Here is a 27,250-nt window from a genome sequence, read left to right as displayed (position 1 = left end):
CTGTTCTAGTCCTAGCCTTCACAGCCTCCTCTGGCAAGGAGTTCCACAGGTTGACTACACGCTGTGTGAAGAACTTTCTTTTATTAGTAGAAAACAACACAGGGAACCATTCAAAACACTCTTAGGGCAGAGCCTTTTGGCCCCCACTCCCAATTTCTTGTTTGTTTGTTCAGTTTGTCTCAGGGTTGTTCTAATCTTGTGTCTTTGTTGAGTTTACACTTTCCCCAATACAAACTAAATGTGGAGCTTAAAACTCCAGAGGGAATACAGAGCGCGGCTGCAGCCTGATTTGGATTTCCCGATGGCTGTCAGGGCAAGAGTGAGCGTAAGCAGGCACGTATGACGACGGAATGATTGAGGCCCGGCCTGTGGGTGTGGGGTTTGGAATGGACAGACCTCGTCGATTGTATCAGAGGCATAGCTGGAAGGCCCCCGAATCTTACAGGGCCAGGGAAACTCCCACGAGCTTTCTCCTTTGGGACTGCCGGAGCTGTTTTTCCTGGCCGGGTCGGAAGCTGAATCCGATTAGGAAATAAAAACCTGAAGAGTCTGCTCTCTGAAGCACAGGTGGGGAGAAGTTTCTCCAACATCTGGCTTTATATTTTGATGCTGGCCATTTTTGATGCTCTGTCCTCCTCTCCCCACTTCCATACACATCGGGTGTGCAAACATAAAGAGGTCACACATCTCTTTATTTCCCAGCACCCCAAAACCCTCCCTCCACCTCCACCTCCACCGGGCATCACAGACTTCAGGACGGCTGTGGAATTTTTTTTAAATTTTTGAATCTTTTAATATTTTTTTCTTTTTACATTGATTTTTATGGAATATAGTTCATAGCGCTGGCAAAAATAGTCACTGAGCCAGCAGGGGGCGTAATGCCTTCTCCAGTCACACCGACTCACACACCGCCTTTTTTTTTTAAATTCACAGCACCTTATTTTTTTTATTTGATTTTTTTCCCCAGCATGACATTTAAAATCATTGTCATATCTAATCACTCTGTTTTATACAAAATGGATAACTCAAAGACCACAGCTGACGTATTCGTTTGCTTGATATTTTGGGGGGCAGGAGAGGGGTTTTTGTACATTGTTGTTGTTCTTTACAAACATCTAAAAACTACTCCACGGCACAGGTTTGCATACGGACAGTACTACGAATGTTTTCTTTAAAAGACCAGCTACACCAAAGAATGGGAAGAGCGAGAGCGCGCGACGGTTACTTAGAAAAAACAGGATGGGTTGTGCTGTTTGATTGCTTAGGGCTGGTGCAGGTCGTGGGGAACCAGTTTTGGATCTGTGAGGAAGGATCCCTTCTGCATGGGCTTGGGGGTTCTCTTGTGGGGTGTTGGATTTTGGGGGTCGGGGATGCAGATGTACATTGGAGGGGCCAATAGCACCGGCTCGCACGCTCTTCACTGCCCAAAACAGGTGTGGTTTTATTTATGTATTTATTGCATCACGATGCCAAACCCACGCAGAGATGAGGCACTGTCATTTTTAGCAGCTACTCTAGGGAAATCGCCCAGGTGAAGGTCACAGGGGTGACCTGGATTTGCTAAATCAGGGTCAAGCCAGCAAACCCGGGCCTTCTACCCCCAGGACTTCCCCCGGAGATGTAAAACCACACCTGTTTTTACAGCTTCTCCAACAAGGCAGATTGGCTGTCCCCACGCGATCCCCGCCCAATGCCCTTGTGCAAATGTAACCCACCTGCTGTCCCATCTAGTGTCATTGAGACCACTTACAGAGAGAAGGAGCTTGCCTGACAGCCGTAGCTGCCAGCCAGCTGGCTTTTCGCTCCAGGGGGAAAGGCTCACATGCTAATCTCCAGCGGTCCTCGCTTCGGTTCCACCTGCCGGTGTTCCACAAGGTGCAATGCAAGGTCTGTAAGTCTCTCCCGCCTTCCTGCATGCCCTGGGCAGGCAAATCCAGTTGGCACAAGGCTGAGCAGCCTTACAGCTCGGGCAGAGTGGCTCGGCGCTGGCTGTTTCATCCAAAGATCTGCCCAGCTCAGCCTCATGTCCTTGAACAAAATACAAGACTATGTAGCACTTTAAAGACTTGAAAGTGCTACATAGTCCTGTATTTTGTTTCAGCTACACCAGACTAAGACGGCTACATTTCTATCACTATTCTTCATGTCCTTGAGAATCCCTGGCGGATTTTTTGCCTTGTGCTATGCAGGAAGTGAGACAATACGAGCAAACTGGTTCCTTCTGGCCTCGGCCATCAAGGGTCATCCGGGCGTTGGCACTGGAAGGGGTTTTCTGTGCTGAGCCGTCCATGCGACGGCATTTCTGAAGATTGTGCTCATCTCTCGCTCCCCACCACCTGGCGCTGAGAGAGTCAGAGCCTCGCAGGTGGCGGGGGGCGTGTTTTACTGCATGGGCTGGGGGAGGATGATTAAGCCGACTGTGGCGAAGATAACCTGGCCTGTTCCTGGGGGCAGTCCTGTGCATCCAGACATGAGACCGCCGGGGTCCGCAGCACCCCTCGGTGCACGTTATGGCTTATGTCTCGGAGAGCTGGGCTTGTGCGTGGAATTTGCAATCCTTTTTTTGCCTCCGCACACCGATCTGGCGGAGCCGAAAGGAGATTGGGGTTGGCCAGTCTGCCAACTCAGAAAGGGGGGAGGGAAGCATTTAACCCCCACCAAAACACGTCACTCGACGCTTTGTCAACAAAACAGTCCCATTTGCCACGCCTCTCGGGGGTTGGTCGGTTCATCGCGTTGAAAACAGGATTTGGGAGGCGAGACGCAACCATTTCGGTTGGCCCCAAAGGCAAACGGCCCCAGGCTTCTGCTTTGCAAACCTCTGCAAGTTTGGCTTCTCGTTCCCACGCGAGAGGGAAGGGGCCAAAACTCGACATCATCTGCAGGGTGGGAAGAGCGTTCTCAGCGCAGCGATACGTCTGACTCGGGGGGGGGGGGGGGGGACAAGTGCGGCAGGAGAGTCCCAAACTAAGGATGTAAAATCCCGCTTCATTGGTGAACCGGTTACATGCCGTGCGGTGACGCACCCGAGTAAATGGCCTAGAGGTTGTGGAACCTCCATCACTGGAGATATTTAAGAGCAGGATGGACAGATACGGGACAGGGATGGTCTAGATGGGGCTTGGTCCTACCGTGAGGGCAGGGGACTGGACTAGAGGACCTCGCGAGGTCCCTTCCAGGCCTACGAGTCTATGATTGTGCTTTTAGTCTCGCTCGCCTCTTATACAGAGCCACCCTCCCGTGGTCCTGATGATTGGTCTCTTCACCAAGGTGCATCAGTCTTGTCAAAGGCAGCAGGAGCCTCGTGGCGGGGACCCCGCCGCCCGTTCTTTCCAGGCGTTGGAGGGGAGGAGAGTGGGGATTTGGGCGCCTGTGTCAGAGGGAGCCCGGCGGGTTGGGCGCGTCTCAGGTTGCCGCAGGTACCGTTGTGCTTTCCTGACCGTTGCTGGCGGGAAGGTTTTAGCTGCTTGTTTAAAATGCGCTGCGCTCCGCCCCATGGGGGAAACCCAACTGTGCAGAGCCGGCCCTCCAGGGGGGTCTGAGAAAACCTCCCTCTGCCCGCCCCTGCCCTCCGCCTTTGCAAACACAGCACTGGGGCTGTCGCGGGGCGGCTGGATCGTAGCCCCCCCCCCCCCCCCCCGCCAGCCTCCCCTCCGGGCTGCTCTGTGATGGAGAAGGGGCTCTGGTAGCCGATCGCCGTGGCAACGTCTCCTGGAGTCGTGGCTCCTTTCCCCTGGCGGGATGAGGATCCAGGCCTGGGGTGGAGCTGCCGGGCCTGCTGCCGGTTTAATGCGCATGGAGCGCAGGCTCAGTGGAGAGGAGAATTAGGCTGCTGGGGGCCCTGTGCTGTGCTTGGTGACTGCAGCGTCACCCTGGTGCGGGGGTGGCGATGCCCGCGGGGTCCCTGGGATCGATGCGGGCGCGGTGGAGAAGAGACCCGTCGAGGCGCTTGGCCCTGCGGCATCCTGACCCTTCAGGGAGCAGGCCAGGCCTAGCCCCACACTCGGCGGTGCCTCGGTTCCGGGGTTTAGCTGGGGATGAGGGATCCTGGGGGGCAGGTGAGATCTGAGTGGCAGTGGGGTGCCGGGGAGACTCTGCCCGGCCTTGTGCTTTTTCCGGCTCATGCAGAGTGGCCAACGCTCCTGCTCCCATGAGGCGCCTGCCGGGCGTGGCTGCGTGTGAGCCCTGGCAACACGGCGTGGGGGGGCGGGAGAGCGTAAGGCCGGGGTGCTGGTTACTTCTAGGGGGCCCAGGCCTAGTAGGCTGGCCCTGCAGAAGATGGGGGCCCAGCTGCAGCAGGGCCTAAATTTGGTCCTGTTTTTTTGGAGGGGAAGAGCACACATTGGAGGGGAAAAAAGTGACAACTTTCAAACGGTGAGACACAATTTCTCCCCTCCCTTTTCAAGCAGCAGGTTAACATTTTCCAACGCCCCCCGTAGTTAAACTCTTTTACATTCTAAAATCAATTTCAAAGCAATCGGGGGGAGGGGGAGGCTAGGGCAGACACCCCCCACCATCCTCCTCTGATCAGTTTGCTCCAATAAGAAAAAGCCTTCTTGCCTAGGACGTTTGCACCTCCTGACCCCCTGTCTTTGGCTCAAGTTGGCAACAAGATTTTTACACTAAAAGCCTGATCCAACAAGCCCTGACGTTTTTTTAAAAGGAAACGCGGGGGAATATTTTCATAAGCACCTACGTCCGCTTTCCAAAAGTGACATAAACCCTTAGGCGCCTACATCCTCTTGGCTTTCAACAAGATTTAGGAGACATTGGTAAAAGGGACTAATGATTTTGGCTGTGTGTGTGTGTGTGTGTGTGTGTGTGTGTGTGTGTGTGTGTGTGTGTGTGTGTGTGTGTGTGTGTGTGTGTGTGTGTGTGTGTGTGTGTGTGTGTGTGTGTGTGTGTACACCCAAATTGCGACATCTTAGCCCGGCTCGCAACACTGCCTGCAAATCAGATCTCTTATGCACACCAAGCTATGTGCACAAAACTCAACTGGTCCGACTCATGAGGCCCTTTTGACAAGGGGACTTTGGAGCCTGGGGGGGGGGGTAACATTTTCCAAAGCAACTGAGTGATGGAAGAGCCCAATGTCTATAAAATGCAGGCTCTCAAGGTACAGTCAAAACTGAGACATCTGTGCCCAAGTGATTTAGGTGCCTTGGAAGATTCCAAGGAGTCTGTTGTAAATGACTGTGCAAGACCATCCACGCCAGCTGTGCCATCCTGTCTGAGATCCGCGCGCGCGTTTGGCGCTGAGGGGTGGGGCTCTACGGCGAGACGTGCGTGGCCCACAAGAGGCACAAGCTCCACCCAGGGGCTTGAGTTAAAGCTTTCTAAAAAATCAGCCCCCTTCGTCACCAAGGCAGCCACGAAGCCCGCAGGCCAGCCAGGCCGATGGGAAAACGGCACAGACAGCCGGGTTAAAATCGGGAAGCACTAACAGCCTTGGCTCGCGGATGCCGATTGTCCTGGTGTCAGCTAGGCTGGCATCCGGCGCAGGTTTGCTCACCCCCGCTACAGCGGCCTTTTAAAACCAGCTTTTATGGGCAACCCCAGGTTCCGTTCTGGTGCCCGTCACAATGTGGCCTTCATCCAGTCTAGCCCCATGCACAGTGGGGCAGCCAAACCAGCGTAGCTGGGGCCAGTACAGCTTCTCGAGGTGCGTCGCCTGCGAGGTGGGACCGTTGTCCTACCATGGTCTTTTGGGGCCCTTCTTGAAGGGCCAGGCTACCCAGGAATAGCCTGTGGGGTTGGCTGCTAAAATAGCGTCTAGCAGCTGTCATGCTTCAGGACTTCCACTCTCTGTCGTGTCACACGCCGGTGCTTGCGACGTGGCCTTTTGCTGATTCCCCCTGCTCCCCCTGCCCCAGCTACCAGCTGCCATGGGAAGCCCGGGGCTGATTCGCTCCTTGTCTTGCACCTTGCACGGCCACATCTCAGTGCAAGTCACCACCGTTCTGAAAACGGTGCACACCTGCTGTGCAAGTGACCGAACGGGTGTGCAGGGCCACCCCGGTACATCAACGGCGCTGTGCGGGCGCGTCACCTCGCTGTAAATGACGCACGGCGCCGACAAATTGGGCCCGGCGGCTCCTGACTTTTGTCTGCACACAGGAGATGAACAAGACCTAGCGCTTCCAGCGCAGCTAGACTGGGTTAATGCAGAGCCAGGCTTGAAGGGCTGCAAACCCTTGTGTGGTTGCTGCTAGCTCAGTTTACCGACCCTCCTCCCGCCCCCGTTCTCAGTTTCGGGTCAGCCAAACCACGGTAAGTCTGGTTTAAATGGAACCAGGTCCACACGCCCCACTGCACAAGATTAAAAACCACCGCACATTGGTGGATCGTCGGGGCACATCGCTGGCTTGTAATATGTGACGACGCTTTTGTGTAATGAAGCTTTGTTATGGCAAAAGCACCAGGCCCTTTCTTTCTGCCAGCGATGTCCAGGGAGGATGGCTCAGTGGTTAGTGAGGAGGGAGCCGGAGCCAGGTTTGAGTGCCGGCTCTGCCACAGATTCTCTGTATGACCATGGTCAAGTCACTTAAAGGTGTCTCCATTCCATGCCGTGGTGTGACGGCAGCATGTGTAGCCAGAGCCAGGCTGGCTCTAATCTAGCTAAGTGGAGTGTCGATACCAGTGAGGAAGAAACAATCAGTTCCATACATACAAGATGGGAAGCAACTGTCTAGGAAGGAGCATGGCGGAAAGGGATCTAGGGGTCATAGTGGACCACAAGTTGAATATGAGTCAACAGTGTGATGCTGTTGCAAAAAAAGCAAATATGATTCTAGGTTGTATCAACAGGTGTGTTGTAAGCAAAACTCGTGAAGTCATTCTGCCGCTCTACTCTGCACTAGTTAGGCCTCAGCTGGAGTACTGTGTCCAGTTCTGGGCCCCACATTTCAAGAAAGATGTGGAGAAATTGGAAAGGGTACAGAGAAGAGCGACAAGAATGATTAAAGGTTTAGAGAACATGACCTATGAAGCCAGGCTTCATGAACTGGGCTTGTTGAGTTTGGAAAAAAGAAGATTAAGGGGGGACATGATAGCGGTTTTCAAATATCTAAAAGGGTGTCACAAGGAGGAAGGAGAAAATTTGTTCCTCTTGGTTTCTGAGGACAGGACAAGGAGTAATGGGCTTAAAGTGCAGCAGGGGAGGTTTAGATTAGACATTAGGAAAAAATTCCTAACTGTCAGGGTGGTCAAATATTGGAATAAATTGCCAAGGGAGGTGGTGGAATCTCCCTCTCTGGAGATATTTAAGAACAGGTTGGATAGACATCTGTCAGGGATGGTGTAGACGGAGCTTGGTCCTGCCTTGAGGGTGGGGGGCTGGACTCGATGACCTCTCGAGGTCCCTTCCAGTCCTATTATTCTATGATTCTATGATTCTAACCCGCCGCCTGCGCCCCGTGCCGGACATGACGCAGGGGGCAAGGCTTGAGGGGCACACAGGGGTGACGTCACAGGGCGGGCTGGTCTCAACCCATTTCTCAGGCCTGTTTTGATTGCCAGTCCGCTTCTGGATGCAGGCGGGTTTATAAGCCTGGACCCGACCTTTGTGCCAGCTGAGGAGCTAGGGGAGGGCAGAGAGACAGACCGCTACAGAGTCGAAGAGGCGCCATGCCTAGTCAGAACGAGCAGCAAGCAATGTGGATCCCAAGCAACGTGCCCGCTAATCTTTCTGCTCGTGTGCAGATTTTTTCCCACCCGTGTGCGGAATAATTTTTGTGCACCCAGGCATGTGCGACTGTGCACCGCCACTAGGGACAAGACAGAGGTTAGCCAGCTGGGCTGCCGGATGACTGTGCTGGAGCCATGAGCTCCGTTTGGGTCTTGTAGGTGCTACCATCACCCCTCCCCCAAACAGCTGTTCTTGGGGAGAATTAAAAAACCCGCAAAACCCAACCCCTTGGCCTCAAAGTCCAATTTTCTCCCCCCTTCAAATGGAAGAAACAGCGTTTAAAATCCTGACAAAAACGATCATCGAGGACCCGAGCGGCACGGTGCTGTTCATCTGAAACGCACACTGGGATGGGAGGAGACTGCCCGGGGAAGTGGGCTAAGCTCTGTCCGCGTACAGCGGGATGTCAGAGCTGCTGTGGATCCCAAGCAATGTGCCCGCTAATCTTTCTGCTCATGTGCAGATTTTTTTCCCCACCCGTGTGCGGAATAATTTTGTGCACCCAGGCCTGTGCGAATGTGCACCGCCAGTAGAGACACAAACCCAGCTGTGGGCGCTCTGCTGATTGGCGGGGCGGGGCGGCACCAGAATCTCTCCTGAGTGGTTGCCCAAACGCACGGCTTCCAGGGACCACTGGGCCAAAGGAGGGAAAAAATGACTTCTGCTTTGCCCTTACAGACAGCCCCTTTCCCCTTTCACTCCACAGAAGGGGGCACGTATCAGGACCCCTGTATTACAGATGGGGAAACTGAGGCATGGAGCCTCAGGATGATCCTCCTACCAGCACAAAGGAGGGAACTGCTGCTCTGACGCAGACGCTGCCTGTGCCAACGAGATCCTGGACCTGCTGCCTGCCAAGTGTATGAATGTCTGATATCACTAGACTCTACAGGGCGAATGCACGGATTTACCAGCCATGTGCGAGACCGACGAGACACGATGCAAGGACACGCGCCGCCCAGGATTTCAAACTCGGCTCACGTGACACAGAGACACGCCGTCACTCGGGCCGATTGGCTGCTGCAAACCTGGCTTGGTTCACGCACGACTCAGTGGGCCACGAAAGCAATGGTAGGAAGGGAGGGCGACGGGGGTTGCGTTGCTCTCGACACACCGCAGGTGCCCGATGAAACAAATCAATGAGGCGTCGGAGAATATTATACAGCCAAGAGCCGTGAGCACACGTTGCACATACCACTAGTTCACACCCACACGTGTAAAATTAAATGGAGCACGTGGTCGCCCGCGCACACCCTAGGGCAAGCTCCGCAAAGGGATTCTGGGTTGCTGCTCCGTGGCAGGGCGCCTAGACGTTAGAAACCGCCTTTGAGGATCTGGCCCTAGCCCCTCGCGATGTCCGGCTCTGATCAGGAGCCAGGCCAATCGGCCGCCGGCCCAGTGAATCGATTCACGCTGCCAGGGCCGGGCTATTCCCAGGCTGAATTTAGTGCACAGAGGTTTTTTTCCCCCCTCTCCTTCTCAGTGAAGTTTTCAAACCTCCCCAACTCCCGCAACGAATGAGCTGATCCTCACACATGTTATGACACCGGAAAAAGGGGGGGAGTGGAGGGGAAAGAAGGAGATGGGGGAGGGGAGCAAAAAAATAAAATCATCAATATGAGAAAATAAGACATTTCACAGTGTCTAACAATTCTAATCTCCCTGGGGGGGGTGGGGGAAACCTGGGGGCGCACCCCCCACTCACTGCAACACCTGCCCGCGCGTCTCCGGCAGCTTCAACGCTAGCGAGCTGCCCACCGCCAGTGCCGTTGAGGCCAGCAGAATGGGCACGGCTTTCGTGATGCCGACGAAGGAGGTGAAGATGCTGATGCCCAGGACGGCCGCCAATTTGCAGAGGGCATTGAGGAAGCCGAAGGCTGTCGTCCTAGCAAAGAGGAGAGAGGGGATGAAGATATGGGGGAAGGGAGGATGGGGATGAAGAAACTGGACAGGCTGTTCCTGGCTCTGCCACTGATCTACTGCATGGCCTCGGTCAAGTCACTTTTCCTTGCTCCGGTTCTAGTGTGAGCTCTTTGTCGCAGGGCCTGCTTCTCTTTCGCTATACGCACAGTGCCTGGCACAATGGGGCCCCAAGCTCGGGTGTGCTCATAACCCCCAATGCTGGAGAGAGGAAAGGATTTTTATTTGAGAGAGAGAGAGAGAGAGAGAGAAAGCCACACACTAGGGCTGTTTAACACTCTGCTGTTTTGCAGATATTTTTTTCAGCAGGAAATCAGTAACTCCGCTGCATTTAACACTGATTTCGGCAAAGCTACGCTGGCTGGTCTAAAGCTTTGTCTACACTGGGAAGGTTTGGCAATGAAAGTGTTGTTAGAATGCAAATGTCGCCAAAAGTGAAAACTGCTCAAACCCGTTTTTCTGCCTCCCATTGTTGACATTTCATGGCCGTGTTGCTAGGTCTCCCGTGGACAGACAGAGCAAAGCATTGTGGGTAAGCATCCCATAGTGCAGTGTGAAGGGAAGGCAGAGCTGAACCCTGTGCTTCTTGGGATTCCCTGGGAGCTCTCTGTGCTGAGGAAAGCAGCACCGCCGTCTCTCCAGCCTGCCTGCCGCTGTGCTCCTAGCAGGGCAGAACAGGAGCACACCAATGATTTGCTTTTTGTATGTTCCCCCTAGGGAGCAGCTCCCTCCGCTGTCAGACACTTCCTGGAGCTTTGAAAGGGGGGGGGGGTGGCATGTGCCTTCAGGGCAGCAGAGATCACAAGTCACTGAGCAGAGCCATCAGGCCAGGCATTGTGAGATACTGGTGGAAGCTTGTTCTCGCGACAAAAAAAAAAGAGTCCACCCTGGCTCTTTGCAGACAATAAAGGGAGGGGAAAAGACAAAAGTCTCTGGCAGGACTGGAAGTTTTTTGTCGCCAAAACCAGGTGTTTTTCCCAACAAAAGTTGCATTGCAGTGTAAACGCTCACGCTGCTTTGTCCCCAAAAGGTCGGGGTTGGCGACAAAATGTGCCAATGTAGACAAGGCCTCAGCACCCAAGAAACTCTCCCGAGACAGTGCCTGTGTTCTAATGTGGAATGAGGGCTGCAGCTTCCCCACCCCTCCTACAGTCAGCACAAGGGCCCCACTTCCGGTGCCCTGCTTCCCACCCACCTGCTTTCAGATGGGGGCTCCTCCTTCCAGGGTCCCCCAAATCCCCTGCTAAATCCAAGGCTAGTCCATTGAATCCCATCCTGCACCCTTTTGCTGGGGGGGGAGACTGCAGAGAGCAGAGCACAAATGCACCATCCAGAAGGGCAGCCCAGGCTGCCACCGGGTGCCGGTGTATCAGGGCCCTTCACGCTTAGCTTTTTTCATTTGTTCCCCAAAAGAAGCAGCTCCCTTAGCTGTCAGACACTTCCCAGAGCTTTGAAAGGGGAGGAGGCATCTGCCTGCAGGGCAGCAGAGATCACAAGACACTGAGCAGAGCCTCAGTTGTGCCAGTATCCACAGGGGGCAGCTGCAGGGACTCCCAGGCCTAGGCGAAAGGAGTGTGATTCGCGGCTTGGCCTGGAGGTGGCGCCCTTGAGCTGCAGCCACTGATTTCAGTGACAATTCCTTGTCCTGGACATGGCCCTCGAACCCGCAGCCTCCCTCACTGGTGCAAAAGTCGCTGCGCTCCCAGAATCCTTTGCAGGCCTCCCTCACGCACAAAAGATTTACAGGGTGCCCCTGGCACCTCAGGAACAGGGTTAGGAGCTGATTGCTCAGGGAACTGGCACAGGCATGGTCCAGCTCCACGGTGGGTGCCGGTGCTTGGGGCTGTGGCGTAAGATCTCAATGGCTCCGCTCTCAGAGTCGAATTCTCCCAGGCCAGGGCTCACTCTGCAGCAGGGGTGGGCAACGTGCGGCTCATCGGGGCTCCACCTGCAGCCCGCTGGGCCCCTGGCTGCCCCCCTTTCCTCCCGCGCCTCTCGTGCACTGTGGCGCCAGAGCCCTGCACTCCCTCCGCCTTCCCTTCCAGTCCTTTCGGACCTGCTGCAAATCGCCCGAATCGCACTGTGCCTGTGCGGCTCCCCCCCTCCCTCCCAGAGCTGAAATGCCACGAAACAGCTGTCCGCCACATTCCAGCTGGGTGGGAGGGGGAGGCGCAGGGAGGGAGCGCGGCTCAGGCGAGTCACGTGCTCCGAATGTGGGAGGGAGGAGCCGGTGAGTGTGGGGCTCTGGTGTCCCCGTGCACGAGAGGCGCGTGGGAAGGGCAGACGGGGGGGGGAGGCCAGGGCCATAGGTGGAACCCCTGTGAGCCACCAGCTGCTGCAGCCCACTGAGGTGAAGGAGGGCCAGACATGCGCCCCCCACCCCTTTGATTGGTGGTCGCCCATCGCTGCTCTACAGCCAATAGATTCACAGGGTGCAGGGAGAGGAAGAGGCAGCCAGTCAGCGGCAGAGGTGAGAAGAGGACGACCAGGCGCCCCAGTGCTCAGCCCAGCGGAGGCAGCTCCATGCCCAGAGTAGGGACTGGAACTGGCTGGGGGGGGAGGGGGAGGGACTCCCGTTCTGTGAAAAGTGGAGCCGTTTTGAGAAAAGCGCCCTCCCGGAGCGGGGTGATGGAAAGCGGGTTTCAGGCAACATCGGGGAGAACGGAGATGGAACTTTTTGGCTTTCCAGCACCGGCCAGGGCAGGTTCTTGTTAATTTCATATGAAATTGACAAGTGCCTTCTTGCTCTGCTGCTGGAGAGGCCCAGAAGCCCCCCAGCAGGGCTTCCCCAGCTCCAGGGGACCCGCCAGCCAGTGCGACGAGTCAGGAGCGGGCATGGGGGTAATAGGTGCCTTAAGACAAAGGCCCCAGTATCCAGGCTGTCGCTGTAAAATTGTGACCCCTGGCATCAGGGAGGTGCTACTTGTCCCACGGAGCTAGGGAGCCCTGCTCTTTGCTTCTCCAGCCGACATTTGGTCAAGTCTGTGCCTGGTTCAGCTCAAGTTTTCCTTCTGCTAAACCCAGCTGGGATAGTAACACTCGGCTTTCCATGGAAAGTTTCTGATGCACTCTGCCCAGGAGGCCTGCCTCCTGCTCTAACCACTAGGCATTGCTTTTGGGGCTGGCTAGGCCTAGAACCTGGGAGCCTTAAGGGCTAGTCACTAAGCCACCTGCCCTCCCGCAACAGGCTGGCCCAGCAAGCCCTCTGGGCCTCACCAGATATTGATCACTAATCCATCAGGGCCCCAAAGATCCCAGATTTTGACGGTTAACGCAGGATTCCTCCTTTTCAGCCACTTGGAGGGGGCTTCACGGAACCTGGCCACGGGGCATCCAGGGTCCGGACTCGCCCTGCCTTGGGTGGATAAAGGGGGCAGGGGCGTGTACCTTTTGTCCGAAGGGTACAGCTCCACCGTCAGCACGTCCAGGGCGTTCCAGGAGGCGATGCTCACCCCCCCGAAAAGGCAGAGCAGGGCGATCATGGCCGACTCGCTGTTCCCGAACGACAAGAAGAAGCAGCTGATGCACGACATCACGCTGGAGCCGGCTGTGCCAAGACGAGGAGAGGTGAGTTAGGATGGGGATGGGGGGGCGGGGAGGGTGTATTGGCCTCCCAAAAACCTGAGCAGAGCCAGCATCCTCCGCCTCCTCCCCGGTGTGAGAATATCTCCCCTGCATCAACCTCCATCGCCTCCTAACCATGCCCAACCCCCTGCCACCTCCCTGCCCTCCCCACCATCGCTCGCTGGCTTCCTCTTTGCTCCTCCACAATTCTGCCAGGTCCTGACTTCAGCAGGGTTCCCGGCTACAAAAGGCAGCAGGGGCACGGGGCTATGGAGGTTTCCCCTATGTGCTGGCTGGGGCGGAGAAGGCTGGATACAACTGCTCCCCCTGGACCAAGAGGATCTATTCAAGCATCAGCCAAGGAACGACAGAGCCGGTTGGGAGTTTCAACTCAACATTTTGGGGGGGAGGGAGGTTGGAAAATGGATTCATTGAACCTGCTTGTGGGAAAGGATCAAGTCTGGCGCACGGCCCATTTCGAGCCATTGTGGGTGGGGCGGGGGTTCAGTTTTTCCATTTAAAACAACTTTTTTTCCCTTTCGAAAGGTTGGTGATTTAGGATCAAAAGAACCCCGCTATTCTCCAAAGAGGTAGAAATTGAAATGAAACGCTTCGAAATAATGGAGACACAATGGATATGGAAAGAAAATATTCAGATGCGCAGGTCAGGACAAGTTTTGAGATTTCAAATTTTCATCCTGATGCTGGATGAGGGAAAACTTTGACATCTCAAAAATTTTCACAGGCTGGAGAAATCTTTCCTTCCCAGCTCTACCAAAGAGGGGTGAGACCCTTTCTGGCCAGCAGGGGAGAGCTTCAAGCCATAGGGGAGCTGGATTTAAGAGGGGAGGGAGTGTGTCAGTTTTTGCTCCTGCAGGGTCTATGTGCCAAAGGAACAGACTATCCCCACGCTGCCACCATCACTAACCCCCAGCAGCCTACAGGCAACATCCGCGCCCCTCACCCAGCATCCGGAGGCGCCCGATCTTGTCCATGAGCAGGGCCGAGACGATGTTCCCCGGCAGCACGGCGAGGGTGCCCAGGAAGCTGACGAAGTAGATCATGTAGGCATTGTTGTCATCGCTGAAGTCCAGCTGGCAGCCTTCTTTGTTGTGCAGGAAAGTGCTGTTGATGATTTTGCTGTTGATGAATTTGTACTCGAACAGGTCTGTGGAGAGGGAGAAGAGACGCCAGGCGTGGCCTTGCATTGAGCTACAGAGCGATTTGCAGGCCCTTTGCCCTTCCCGCTATGCGATTCGGAGGGCAGGTGGGACAGTTTTGTATATTTTTTGGTGGTGCCCAGAATGGGTCCAACTCATCCCCCCCCCCCACACCTGCCTTGTAAGCCGATACATATTTTTTTAAATAATGTACACATGGATTAGAAACAGTAAACATTTTACAGTTTCCCTATATTGTACAACGTCACTATCACAAGAAAAAAATAATTTACCTACGAATATCAACTTGGAATATCAAAAGTGAATAAGGAGAAGTTATTTACTTGTTCCCATAACATGAGAACGAGGGGGTCCCCAAATGAAATTAATAGGTAGCAGGTTTAAAATAAACAAAAGGAAGTTTCTTCTTGCAGTGCACAGTCAACCTGTGGAACTCCTTGCCAGAGGATGCTGGGAAGGCCAGAACTTTAACAGAGTTCAAACAAGAGCTGGAAAAATTCATGGAGGTTAGGTCCATCAATGGCTATTAGCCAGGATGGGCAGGGATGGTGACCCGAGTCTCTGTTTGTCAGAAGCTGGGAATGGGTTACGGGACAGATCACTTGATGATTCCCTGTTTCTGTTCACTCCCTCTGGGGCACCTGGCATTGGCTGCTGTCGGCAGACAGGGCACTGGGATAGCTGGACCTTTGGTCTCACCCAGTCTGGACATGTTTATGTTCTTAACCTGTGTGGAATGAACCTTGTTATGCGCACCGATACGGAGGTGAGGTGTGGCCCATCGCCTCTGCACTGGTGCACATTGCAACATGAATGGGGCGGGGCCGAGGGGTTCGGGCTGTGGGAGGGGTTCAGGCCTGGGTTAAGAGGGGTGGGCTCCGGGGTGGGGTGAGGCCGGGGATGAGGAGTTTGGCATGCCAGCATACCCTGGGGCTGGGGACAGAGGAGCAACAAGACAGCCCCCCGGCAGCAACAAGACAGTGGCTTGCCTGTCATAGACAGAGATGCTGCAGGGTGGGAGGTGTATGGGGGAGAGACCCAGCTCTGTACTAGGGGGCAGCTAGCCCTCCAGGCCCTGAATACAGTCAGAGCACGGGCACCATGGCACTCAGCACCCCTAAATAGGCAGATGCGGCTACCTCTGAAGTGGAACGTGGCTGCAGTTTAACGACCACACCGCAGCACTGCGCAGGGCTGCTCTCCCAGCTCTGCCATGCAGCCACCTCTAGGGTGGGGGCGCAGCTGCCGCTCAGTGGATGGACAGCCCCACGGCGTGGGCTGTGCTCTCCCAGCAGCCAAAAGCAAACCCCTTCTGCTGTGGGACATGGCTGCTGTCTCTCACTGCCCCACCGCTGTCACCCACCACTGAAAAGCAGCCACCTCTGGGCCAAAGCGCGGCAGCTGTCTAGTGGCTACACAGCAATGTGTTTGCTCACTTCCCCCCGCCTCCCCCCGAAATGCAGCCACCTCTGAAGTGGAACACAGCCGCTGTGTAACAGCATGCAGTGGAGGTAATTAACCAAGGGGGAACTTGATGAGGACTAGCCCCTTTGCATCTTGCAGGCAGCCCAGGGATTCTGAATCCACGTGGACAGATGAGCCCCTTGGGTCTCTAGGTCCAACTCCACCAAAGGGCGGGCAGGGCAGAGGTCCCCAGGGGTCCTATGCGAGATCGCATACCAGGCCAGCGCTGGAGCGGCATCTGTCCCAGCTGAAGATGGCTTTTGAGGGGGGTGGGGTGGGGTAAATTGATCGGCTGTTTGTTTCCCCTTCCACAGCATTTGTGGATGCTTTTCCGAAAATATGTGGGTTGGCAGCACCAGCTGCCTCATCTCTCATTGTCTGCGGCTCCCCTCCCATTGCCCATCCGCATCTATTCAGTGCTGAGTCACCATGAGGCAGCTAATTAGCACGGCGCAGAGGATCTTTAGCAGCTGCCTCGCCGCTAGAGCAGCAATTTTGAGGGCAGGGTGAGGGAAAGAAGGCCCTAAAACAGCCCTGGCTCAATCCTGCAGGGCACCGGCAAACCGGAGCCTGTTTGTTCCCCCGACTCTCTGGTCGAGATGCTTCCCTCCACCAGAAGATCAACTTCATGCCACTTGTGCTCCCTTCAAGGGACCCCCAATGCAGCATGTGTAGCTGCACTGGTTAGGCTAGTGAACACAATTAATCATCCTCATGCTCCATGGCCCAAGCGGACCACCAGCAGAATGGTCAGGAAGGAACCTCCCCTGTGAACTATTAGGGAGGAAGCGCTAGTGCTGGGGAGTTCAGCCTGTCCCGAAGGGCGTGTGTCCGCACCGCAAAACATGGGGTCTTCTTCACACGGGTGAGCTCGCCTGGGTTCCAACTGCAGTGAAGACATGGCAATTTGGCTCCACACTGGGCTTAGCAAGCCTAGACGTTTGAATATGAGCTGCTGGCCCAAACGGCCAGCCTGACGCAGCCTACCCGGGTTTGGAACGCACCTTTGCAGTGCAGACATACCCGAAAGCCGGAGAGGCAGTGTGGCCCAATGGCCAGGGTACTGGCTTAGGACCAATGAGCACAGGATTCTGTTCTACATTGCTGCGCTTATCCATTGTCTAGTTCATCTCTTCAGAGCAGGGAGAGTCTCTCGTGACATAGACACCCAGCACTGGGCCCCCGACCGGGGTTGGCTGCTACGGTAATGGTGTTACAACAACTACACCGCCAGCGGAGATGAGACAGGATTGCCTAATGTGTGGCAAGGTGCTGGGGCCACTTATTCGCTCTCGGCTGTAGCCAGACTACACAGGCCTTACGGGTCCAGACTGACCTGTGGCCGGGGCAGCAGGACGGTACCTGTGTTGTAGAAGACGGTGGAGATGAAGGAGCAGTTCCGGAAGAAGGTGTTGCTGGAAGTGATGTCTTCAAAGTAGCACTCCTCAAAGAGGGAGTCCTCAAAGGAGACCGATTTCAGCTTGAGGCCGATGAACCTGCCGGTTATGGAGACTGGGACTGAGTGACCCAACAGGGACTGGGTGGCCCTCCATCCCAGGGGGAAACAGATGGTTGCTGGACCTGCTAAGCCAGACACGGGGTGTTCGGAGACCCCTCAGTGCCCGGAGTTGGGTGGGTCTCGGGTCAGTCCCTGTCGGATGAGGTGCCATGGCGGGGAGTTAAATAAGGCCCTGCAATTGGCCCAGCAGGGAACTCAAGGCTTACGTGGAGGATGGAGGTCCTAGGGCATCAGTGTGTGACGGGGTGAAGGTCACGCTTGCCCTGTTGACATTGTGCTCTGGATGCACCATGGATCCCAACCTCAAGGCCACATTCCTGATGAGGTTCTGGCTGCCCTTCCCCCAGCACCTATTTATTTATGCAGACGCATGCACACACATGTGCACGGACACATGTGTGCACACATGCACACGTGCATGCACACACAAGTGCATGTGTGCACGCACATACACGTGTGTGCGCACACATGTGAGCACACGTGTGCACACACATGCATGAATGCACACATGCGTGCACACAAACACACGTGCACGTGCATGCAGGCGCATGCGTACACACACATGAACACACACATTCATGCACACACACATGCATGCAGGCACACACGCGTGCACACGCACCCCACAAGCTGACAGACCTCCTCTCACTCTGGCCAGGCCAGCCATTCCCCAGCACAGAAAATGGCAACAACCTTCCCCCCTTTCTTTGCACCCACGGGGCCATGTAAGAGCAGCCCCACCCCGGTGTCTTTCCCCTGCTCAGTACAGGGATGCCCGGTTGCTTTCCACGAGCACAGCCCCGCAGCAGCTCGGCCCATCTCCCAAAGCTCAAGGAGGGCGCGTGCTGCGTGCCCCCGGGTGGGGAGGGACGGCCCGCCACTCACTTGTCGTTGAAGTATTGCCCATCGCGGTGGATCTGGTTCTCCAGGGTGAAGTTGAAGGTGAAGTGCTCCACCTTCTCCCGGGTGAAGAGCTTGGTGCGGGAGGCGTATTCGATGTTCTGCAAATGCTTGATCATGTCTGGGAACCAGACGGTCAAGCCGTAGTAACTATCAGAGACAGCAAGCGAGAGATCAGTACTGACTGTCTGTAGTGCCAAGTCACGAACCAGGACCCCCCTTGAACTAGGAGCTGTTCATTGTCTAGCTATTAGGTGTATTACGGTAGCACTAGGACCTTAAATCATGAGGCAGGAGCCCATTGTGCTAGGAGCTGCACATAGTTATTGCTACTAGGTGCATTACGGTAGCACTAGGACACTAAGTGATGGGGCAGGAGCCCATTGTGCTTGGAGCTTTACATAATAATTGCTACTAGGTGCATTACGGTAGCACTAGGTCCCTAAGTCATAAGGCAGGAGCCCATTGTGCTTGGAGCTGTACATAGTTATTGCTACTAGGGGCATTATGGTAGCACTAGGACCCTAAGTCATGGGACGGGATCCCATTGTGCTAGGAGCTGTACGTAGTTCTTCCTATTAGGTGCAAGGGGCTGCCTGGGACTGGGGAATCCCCCCCCTAAATCTAGGCTCAGGCCCAGCAAGCCTTTTCCCCAAACACTGGCGGTTGTCTGCCATCCAAGGCTGAATGCAAACCAGCCACCCAGAAGCTCCATAGTCATCCCCTAGCATGGGATGCGCCTGGCTCCGTGTCCAGGAAGTTGGGCTCCGTTGAGTATCCAGAGCATGGGCCCCCCGGGGCATGCCGGGCCTCCACACACCAGCTCCTGAGCCTCCAGCTGATGGTAGTGTTGGCTAAACCACTGCAGGAAGATGGATGTTGGGTGGTCAGAGAAAAAGAGGGGAAGGAAGAGGAGAAAGAAATGGTCTCTCCTGCAGGGATTATTCTCTGCTATCGGGAAAGGCAGAGTCTCTGCCCTGAGATCCCTGAAACCAACAGCCGTCCTGTGGCAACTTAGAGACTAACACAAATGTAGATAGAGTGCCAGGAGCTTTCGTGGGCACAGCCCACAGCTCATCATCTGCGGAAGTGGGTCGTGCCTCCTCGTTTTTAAAATAACAAACAAACACGGGCACCCCTCTGAGATGGCGAGCCACGGTTTCAGGACCAAGGACAGCGACTAGGTTCAGAAAACAGCAACAGAAATGAGGAGGGGTTTGGAACGGGTCCCATATGAAGAGAGATTAAAAAGACTTGGACTTTTCAGCTTAGAAAAGAGGCGACTAAGGGGGGATAGGAGAGAGGTCTATCCAATCATGACTGGTGCGGAGAAAGTGAATAAGGAAAAGTGACTTACTTATAATATAAGAACTAGAGTCACCAAATGAAATGAATAGGCAGCAGGTTTAAAACAAATAAATGCAAGTTTTTCTTCACTCAGCGCACAGGCAACCTGTGGAACTCCTCGCCAGAGGATGTGGTGAAGACTAGGACTTGAACAGGGTTCAAAAAAGAGCTAGATAGATTCACGGAGGAGAGGTCCCTCAATGGCTATTAGCCAGGATGGGTAGGAATGGTGCCCCTGGCCTCTGTTTCTCTGGAAGTGGGTGACAGGAGAGGGATCACGTGAGGATTACCTGTTGTCTTCCCTCCCTCTGGGGCATCTGGCATTGGCCATTGTTGGCAGACAGGACACTGGGTCAGATGGACTTTTCGTCTGCCCCTGTGCCCATTTTTATGTTCTCATGACTAGGAGCCAGCATCTTCCTTGATGTCCTTCCCAAGGATGCGGGTCAATAAAAATGCCAGGAATACAACCCAGGAGCGGCCAGGCTGGGTCAGACCAAAGGCCCATCTAGCCCAGTGTCCTGTCTGCCGATGGCGGCCAGCACCAGGCACCCCAGGGGGAATGAACAGAGCAGGGAATCGTTGAGTGATCCCTCCTGTCGCCCATTCCCAAACAGCGGCCAGGGACACCATCGCTGCCCGTCCTGGCTAGTAGCTATTGATTCCTGGCTCCTAGCCCTGCACTCTAGTCCCTGGAGCTGTTTCCCAGAACCCAGGAGTCCTGCTCCTCCCCCAGTCTCCAAACGGAGTCCCTGACAGCCGGTCCCTCCCTCGGCCGACGTGTGAGCAGTCCGCATGCTCTCCTCTTCGCTGTCACAGACAGACACACGAGGCTGGGCATCCTGGCCAACCCGGCTGACGGGGGTGGGGTTTGACGTGCTGTGACCCGCCCCTGTCTGCTTTGGGCTGGGATCCCAGCACCCTCTGACCCAAGAGAACCCGGTGGAACCGAGCTGCCCTGGAGCTCAATTCTGGGTGCTAAACTCCGGGAGGCTACTCGGGCGCGGATGGCGATCCCTCACGTGATGGGCAAGCCCCCGTCTCTCTGCTGGCGACGGTGCCGCAGTCCAGCACAAAAGGTTTTGCGTTGTCTGCCCAGGCTTCCCTTTGCACGGGTCCTTCCTAGCAGAGCCATGCCCGGCGGTGGGTGGAGCGGCCGGGCGCGGGGACACCCAGAAAGTCAAGGAGTGCAGCAAACAGCCCTGCCCCCCCTTCCTCCCCCCCACACCTCCGCCCAGCCTCTCTGACTGCAGCTAAACCCAGCGTGAAACCCAGCTCGGGAAATCGCAGCTGTCGCAGGGGAGGGGGGCGGAGTCTATGAACGAGACAGATCTCACACTGCGTGAATAGCATCTGGCAAGGAAGCGCGGTATTGATTAGCCCCGAGCTGGGGGCTGGGGGGCAGGGCTCAGTGCTGCACTGAGCGGGGGGAGTGGCAGACTGGGTGGGGGGCAGGGGAACACGGTGGGAGTCTGGATTTTTTAGCGGGGGACTGGGGAACACAAGAGTCACAGCCTGGGGGGGATCCTGGCTCGTGGGGAGGGGGTCAGCTCATTGGTTTGAAGTCAGCCGGAACAAGGGACATGCGGTGCCGGAGCGTGCTGTGTGCCGTGGTGGAGAGGGGGAGCTACCGCCAAGCAAAGCTGTCCGGCACAGGGCAGAGAAACAGGGCCAGCAAGGCCTTTGTGGGCAGCAATAGTCCAGGGAAAAGTTCAATTGGGGGCCGCCTGGTGGATCGGATCTTCCGAAAACAAGGAGGCTGGAGGGTCGTGGTGGGGACTGTCTCAGAGTCCTGCCCTCTCTCTCTGCCCCACCAGGAGATTTTTCCGGGGTAGTCAAAGCCAGAGTGCCAGATGCTTTGGAGAAGATCCAGAGAAGAGCCACACAAATGATTAACGGTCTAGAAAACATGAGCTAGGAGGGAAGCCCGAGGGCAGGGCCACACTAGGAAACTCTCAAAATAACTAAATTCGACTTAATAACTCCCCATTTTACAAAATCGAACTAGCGTGTCCCCACGACGGGGAAGCCTCAAGAAGAGTCCGAGGCAGGCTCCCTTAATGTGGATGCGCTACCTCGACTCAGAGCCGCAGGAAGGCCTGGGGAGTAAATCGTTCAACTTACTCTGGGGAGTAGTAATTTCAAAATTGCGGCACCAGCCCGTCCACCCTCCCACTATTTTGAAATAACTATTTCGAAATTAGCGTTATTCCCCAAGGAAAGCAGGAGTACAGATTTCAAAATAACCAGCCCGTTATTTTGAAATAACGGGCATGGTAGTGTAGACACTCCATTTATAAATTTGACCTAACGGGGGGTTATTTCAAAATAGACCAGGCCTGAAAGAAAAGAGGAGACAGAGGGTGTGGCTACACTTCCCTGCTCTTCCAGAAAAAGCTACACAAATTCTTTTTTCGGAAGAGGTTTTTCCGACATTTGGCCCGTCTACACTGGGCCGAATGTCGGGAAAAAACCCTTTTTCGGAACATCCCGTCTTCTTCATAAATCGAGGTTTACAGGGATGCAGAAAAAGCGCGTCTGCTCTTCGGAAAAAAATTTCGGAAGAGAGACCCGTTCCCTGGATGCGGCAGAGTTTTTCCAAATTTGGAAATAATGCGCTATTTCGAGACATCCCTTAACCCTCGGGTTACTGAAATAGCGTGCCCGTTATTTCAAAAAATATTTTGAAAGAACAGGCGGCTTGTGAAGACACAGGGAAACTATTTCAGGATACCTCCAGTATCTCCTGCACTGTAGATATGTCCTTGGAGACTAACCAATACATTAGATCACGAGCTTTCGTGGGCAAAACTCACTTCATCAGATGAGTAGGAGTGGAAATTACAGAATCCAAGATATATATATAACAGCAAAAGCAGGCAGCATGGGTAGTGGTTGGGACAGAGACTCAGGATTACTGGGTTCTCTTCTCAGTTATACATGGAGGCTACGTCTACATTGGCATCCCTTTCCGGAAAAGGGATGCTAATGAGACGAGTCGGAATTGCAAGTCCGCGGGGGATTTAAATATCAAGTACTTGAAAGTAGGAATAAGAAATCCTCCGGAAAAGGGCTTATTTTCCGAAGAATCGCGTCTAGACTGGCGCTTTTCTCCGGCTTATCCCCAAGCCGGAAAAAAGCGGCAGCCATGTAAATGCAAATGCCACGGGGGATATTTAAATCCCCCGCGGATTTGCAATTCCGATGCGTCTCATTAGCATCCCTTTTCCGGAAAGAAATGCCAATGTAGACACAGCCGGAGCGTGGGGCCTACGGGTTAGAGCATGATTGAAGTTGGGAGCCAGGGACTCCTGAGGTGCACTCATGTCTCTGCCACTGACACCGGCTTGGCCTTTGGCACATCATTTTCCCCTCTGTGCCTCAGTTTCCCTGGCTGTAGAGTGGGAATAACAGGATTCCTCCACCTTTTGCAAAGCACCCTGAGGCCTTTGTGTTTTGCCAAGACAACGTATCGTCGAGCCTGGGCTACTTACCGGCTCAGAGGACCCTTGCCCATCCCCCTCCTGGACTAGGAGCCAGGGAGCAGGGCCAGGAAGGAACGGACCCAGCAAGCCACACCGAGCGGGCAATGCCACAGGCTGAAATCACCTCTCCAGCCCCTCCCCACCGCTGCCCCTGGGGTCCCTGCGCCCATCCCACCTGAAGGACATGGTGAACCACACGGCCATCATCATGAGAGTGACGCGCCGGTACTCGGGGGCAAAGCACTGCACGAAGTTGTTCCGGACCTGAAAGAGGGAAAGATGGAAGCATGAAGGGCCCCTCTGTGTGCCACGCCAGCTCTGCCGGGGGACGGGCACAGACGCAGAGGCAGCCGGGGACAAGGTGGGCATGGGGGGAAAGAGCCAAGAAGAGAGAAGGGAGACACGTCGGTCCTTCACTGGGGTGTCGTGCCAGCTCCCGGCCAGGCCGGGGAAAGATTCTGGCTGGGAGGAGCCGTTCTCTGCCCAGAACCCAGCCCGACATAAGCTCATGCAGCTCCCAGGCCAGCTCAGGCCAGGGTGGGGTCGGCCCCTGTGCTCCTGGGTTTGTGGCACGGCCCCAGTCACCCAGCGGCCGCCCCCTACCTGCTGCGAGAGGTTCAGGATCCGAACCATCCAGCGTCGGTACCAGGTGCCAGTGTCCGACTGGATCTCAATCAGCTCGTCCTCCTGCTTGATGGTTTTGATGTGGGTCACCTGGGAGGCGGGAGAGGCGGCGCGGTTACGGGAGCGTGGGGCAGAAGGGGGAGGGGATCACGCATGGGCACAGGGAGTAGGAGACTCAGTTGGCACAGATGTCAGCGGGGCAGCCCCTCCAGCCTGCAGCCTCAGACCCACCAAAGTCCCCTCGTCGGGGGCCTCAGGGCCCGGGAACACCCTCCTCTCTGCCCCCGAGGGCAGGTTGCCCCAGCAGTGCTGACCAGAGAGCCAGGGCCCCACTGTTGCTGGGAGGTGACCTCTCCTGGGTTCGGGCAGTACTTCTCCTGTCCCCAAATATCTCCCCTCAGCCCCCGCCCCCTCTCCCGTTGCCCACCCCCCATCCCGGGCTGGCTCATTGGAGAAACTAATCACACCAATCTGAACATCATGCCTTGGGTCTTTGCCTCCCCAGATCCGCTCCTCTTCCCCACCGCATAAGAACACAGGAACAGCCAGCCTGGGTCGGACCAGAGGTCCATCTCGCTCCGTATCCTATCGGGCCAATATCAGATGCCCCCGAGGGAGGGAACAGAACAGGGAATCTTCCAGCAATCCCTCAACCCGTCATCCATTCCCAGCCTCTGACAGGCTAGGGACACCATTTCTACCCATCCTGGCTAATAGCCATTGATGGAACTAACCTCCATGAACGCATCTAGTTCTTTTTTGAACCCTGTGTAAGTTCTGGTCTTCACAACCTCCTCCGGCAAGGAGTTCCACAGGTTGACTGTGCTCTGCCTTGACCATGCTCTGCTTTGTGCCTCGCATTGGGAATGAATTCCCCCCTCAATTCCCTCTCCCCACCCTCCTCCACCCTAACACTGCAGGCTCTCCCAGCCTCCCCTTCACAGCCCAGGGCCACCCTGGCCTAAGCTGCTGTCCCCTGCTTTGCCCCGTCCACTGCAGCTGGGCAACTCTAGCAGTGGGTGTCATATAAGAACCCATTCGCTGGGCCTGCAGGCCAGAGGGCTGGGATGGAAGTTTCCATCCTTGGCGTACACAGCCTAATACAGCCTTGAACCCTGCAAACACAAACCCCAGATGGCCCTTATCAGCCACTGGGAATGTAGTGAGGAATGAATCACGTCGACCTCAATTTCAGCTTCACGAGAATGCTAAGGGTGGCGTGGGGCAGTACGCGCACACGGTAAACAACTGTGATATAACTCGTGTGGGGAGTCCCGTCCCGGGTGAGTTTCACCAGGGACCTAGACCTGGGAGGGTGCCCTGGATTCCCCCAGCTGGAGCCATGTCGGCCGTAGCCCTTAAAGCGAGGATCAGGGACGGGACTCTCCGTGGTAGAAGGGACGTAAGCGTTCCAAGTGCCTTTTACTCTTATACACATTGCTCTGTAGCGCGTGCTGGTGTGCATGCTGTAATGGCTGTATAGCCACCATTCAGCACCATTAACTCTGCAGTAACGTAGTGAGACTAATAAACCAAACTATCCCCAATCGACTCTGTGTCGAAGTGAATCCACAATCCCATTTGTCCATGGCCCTGTGAGTGGAGAGCGGGGAGCGCACCCCGTCCTACGACTTAGACGCTCTCCATTCAAGCCAATCCCATCCTAGATGTTGAGCACTGGCCGAGTGTGCCATGTCGCCCTCTAGCAACTGTCCCATATAGAGGATAATAGCCTATTACTGCGACCCAGTAAGGGAGTTACCCCTTTAGCTCAGGGGACAGGGGGCCGGGGCTGTGCTTTGGTGTGGAGGACGCCAGGTTCTCTTCCTACAGCTGGACTATGGTGCTGGGCTCGTTATACGCATGGGGCGACAGCAATTATTTCAAACAAAACTATCCCACCAAGGGTAGCTGCCACCCTCGGCAGCCATGAGTGGATGTTAGACTCTCGACCACTCCCCGCCCCAGGGGAAGGGCAGCGGCCTAGCACAGAGAGCACCAGGCTGGGATGCAGGAGGCGCACGTTCTCTTCCTGCTGGGTGACCTGGGGCAAGTCGCTCCCTTGCGCCGTGCCTCAGTTTCCCCAGCTGTAAAATGGGGATAGTGATATGGCGGGAACAAGCTAGGGATCACTGGCATGAGGGACAGGTGGGAAACTGAGGCACAAGCAGGAATAAAGCCCGGTCTCCTGACCCCCAGCACTTAGCCTTTGCCCGCCCCTCTAGCCTCGTGGTCCGGTCTCCCCCTGCCCTGGGCGGCCGCGCGACGCTTACCGAGAAGACCCTCTCGGGGTGGCCCTTGGCTCTCATGTTGGTGTCGTGAACCTGCTTCAGCACCATCCAGGCCTCGTCGTGCTTCCCGTTCTGCAAGACAAACATCCCAGGCCGCTACGGACTGCGCCCCGGCCGCTGCTTCCCAGCTTGAGGGGCGCTCAGCCAAGAACGAGAGACCCACCCCGGCACCCTGCGCCCCATGCATGGGTGGTGGGTGAAGGGACGGCTGGGGGAAGCAAGCCCCCAACCCCGCCCCAAGCCCAGCCCCTTCTGCCCAGGCCTCGCCCCCACCTATTATACCCGCCACCCCTGGCCTTATGCCCACTGCTCTACCTCTTAGACCAGGCCCTGAGCCAGGGGTCGCCGCCTTCTGGATTATCATGGCCAGAGTGCCCCTCCCCCCCCACCCCCGGCATCCCCGCCTGTGCACGGGGGCATCGCCACGCGTCACCCACGGCCCACTTCCAGCAAACGGCAGAGCCACGGGGCACCTCATGCCACCAGGGGGCTCCGGGCTGCGGGCTGAGAATTGGCGACAGGTGCTGCCGGACGGATAGGTCCCAGATGCGGGAGGTGTCTCTCCATCCCCCGAGGCTGTGCCCTGGCCTTTTGGACCTCCCCCATTCAGGGCCAGCAGTGGGGCGGAGTGGGGGAGGGGACGATTCAGTCCTGGCACCCCCTGTGGGGTTCGTGGCTAGGCCCAGGGCTGGGACCCCCAAAGCCCCGTCGCAGATAGTCCCAAGGCCCAGCTCTCGTTTCTGCCCCCACGGGGCTGGCGCGGAGTTGGGAGCCAGCGCCACGTTTGGGCTCTCTACCCCAGAGCCAACCAGTGCCCCCTTCATGCCGTGGGGCCTGCTGCAGCCCAGCCCAGGGCCCTGGGCGCGCATGGCCCCCTCCTGCCTGGCGCCCTCCCGCCCCGAGCCGCGCAGCCGGTACCTCCAGGAAGAAGCGGGGGCTCTCAGGCATGGTGGTGAGCGCGCCGATGGCAAAGACGGAGGGGAAGGCGCAGACCAAGACGAAGACCCTCCAGCTGTGGAACTGGTACGCGGAGCCCATCTGGAAACTCCAGCCTGCGGCACAGAGAGGAGGCGCGAGAAACAGGGGAAGGGGGAGGGGTGAGACGTGGCGGCACCTGGCCCTAGCGCCACCAAAGCTGCCTGCCACGGGATCGCCTTGACCCGGGGGGGGCGGGGCCACGGCAGGGCGGGCAAAACGCCCCGCGGACACTGCAAGGCCCGTGGGGAAACACATCCCAAGGGCACAGACCATATGACGGGGTCGAGAGC

The 27,250-nt window shown here is 56.1% G+C and overlaps 1 protein-coding gene across 1 annotated transcript in view; it reads right to left on the bottom strand.

Moving 5' to 3' along the window:
* Positions 1 to 4,519: 4,519 nt before the first annotated feature.
* SV2A (synaptic vesicle glycoprotein 2A) overlaps positions 4,520 to 27,250 on the bottom strand; it is a 61,025-nt gene continuing 38,294 nt past the window's right edge. The window contains exons 5-13 of the mRNA XM_075907579.2: positions 26,901 to 27,034; positions 25,965 to 26,054; positions 23,671 to 23,781; positions 23,243 to 23,331; positions 18,221 to 18,385; positions 17,179 to 17,312; positions 14,136 to 14,339; positions 12,995 to 13,154; positions 4,520 to 9,572 (exon numbers count right to left, since the gene is read on the bottom strand). Coding sequence (XP_075763694.2) covers positions 9,389 to 9,572; positions 12,995 to 13,154; positions 14,136 to 14,339; positions 17,179 to 17,312; positions 18,221 to 18,385; positions 23,243 to 23,331; positions 23,671 to 23,781; positions 25,965 to 26,054; positions 26,901 to 27,034 — 1,271 coding nt within the window. The 3' untranslated portion in view covers positions 4,520 to 9,388. The remainder of the gene's footprint in view (positions 9,573 to 12,994; positions 13,155 to 14,135; positions 14,340 to 17,178; positions 17,313 to 18,220; positions 18,386 to 23,242; positions 23,332 to 23,670; positions 23,782 to 25,964; positions 26,055 to 26,900; positions 27,035 to 27,250) is intronic.

This window comes from Pelodiscus sinensis, chromosome 22 (assembly GCF_052426305.1).
Source record: "Pelodiscus sinensis isolate ZL-2025 chromosome 22, ASM5242630v1, whole genome shotgun sequence".
NCBI lineage: Eukaryota > Metazoa > Chordata > Testudines > Trionychidae > Pelodiscus > Pelodiscus sinensis.
The sequence above is the reverse complement of the archived record's forward strand: the minus strand, read 5'-3'. Positions and strand labels throughout refer to the sequence as shown.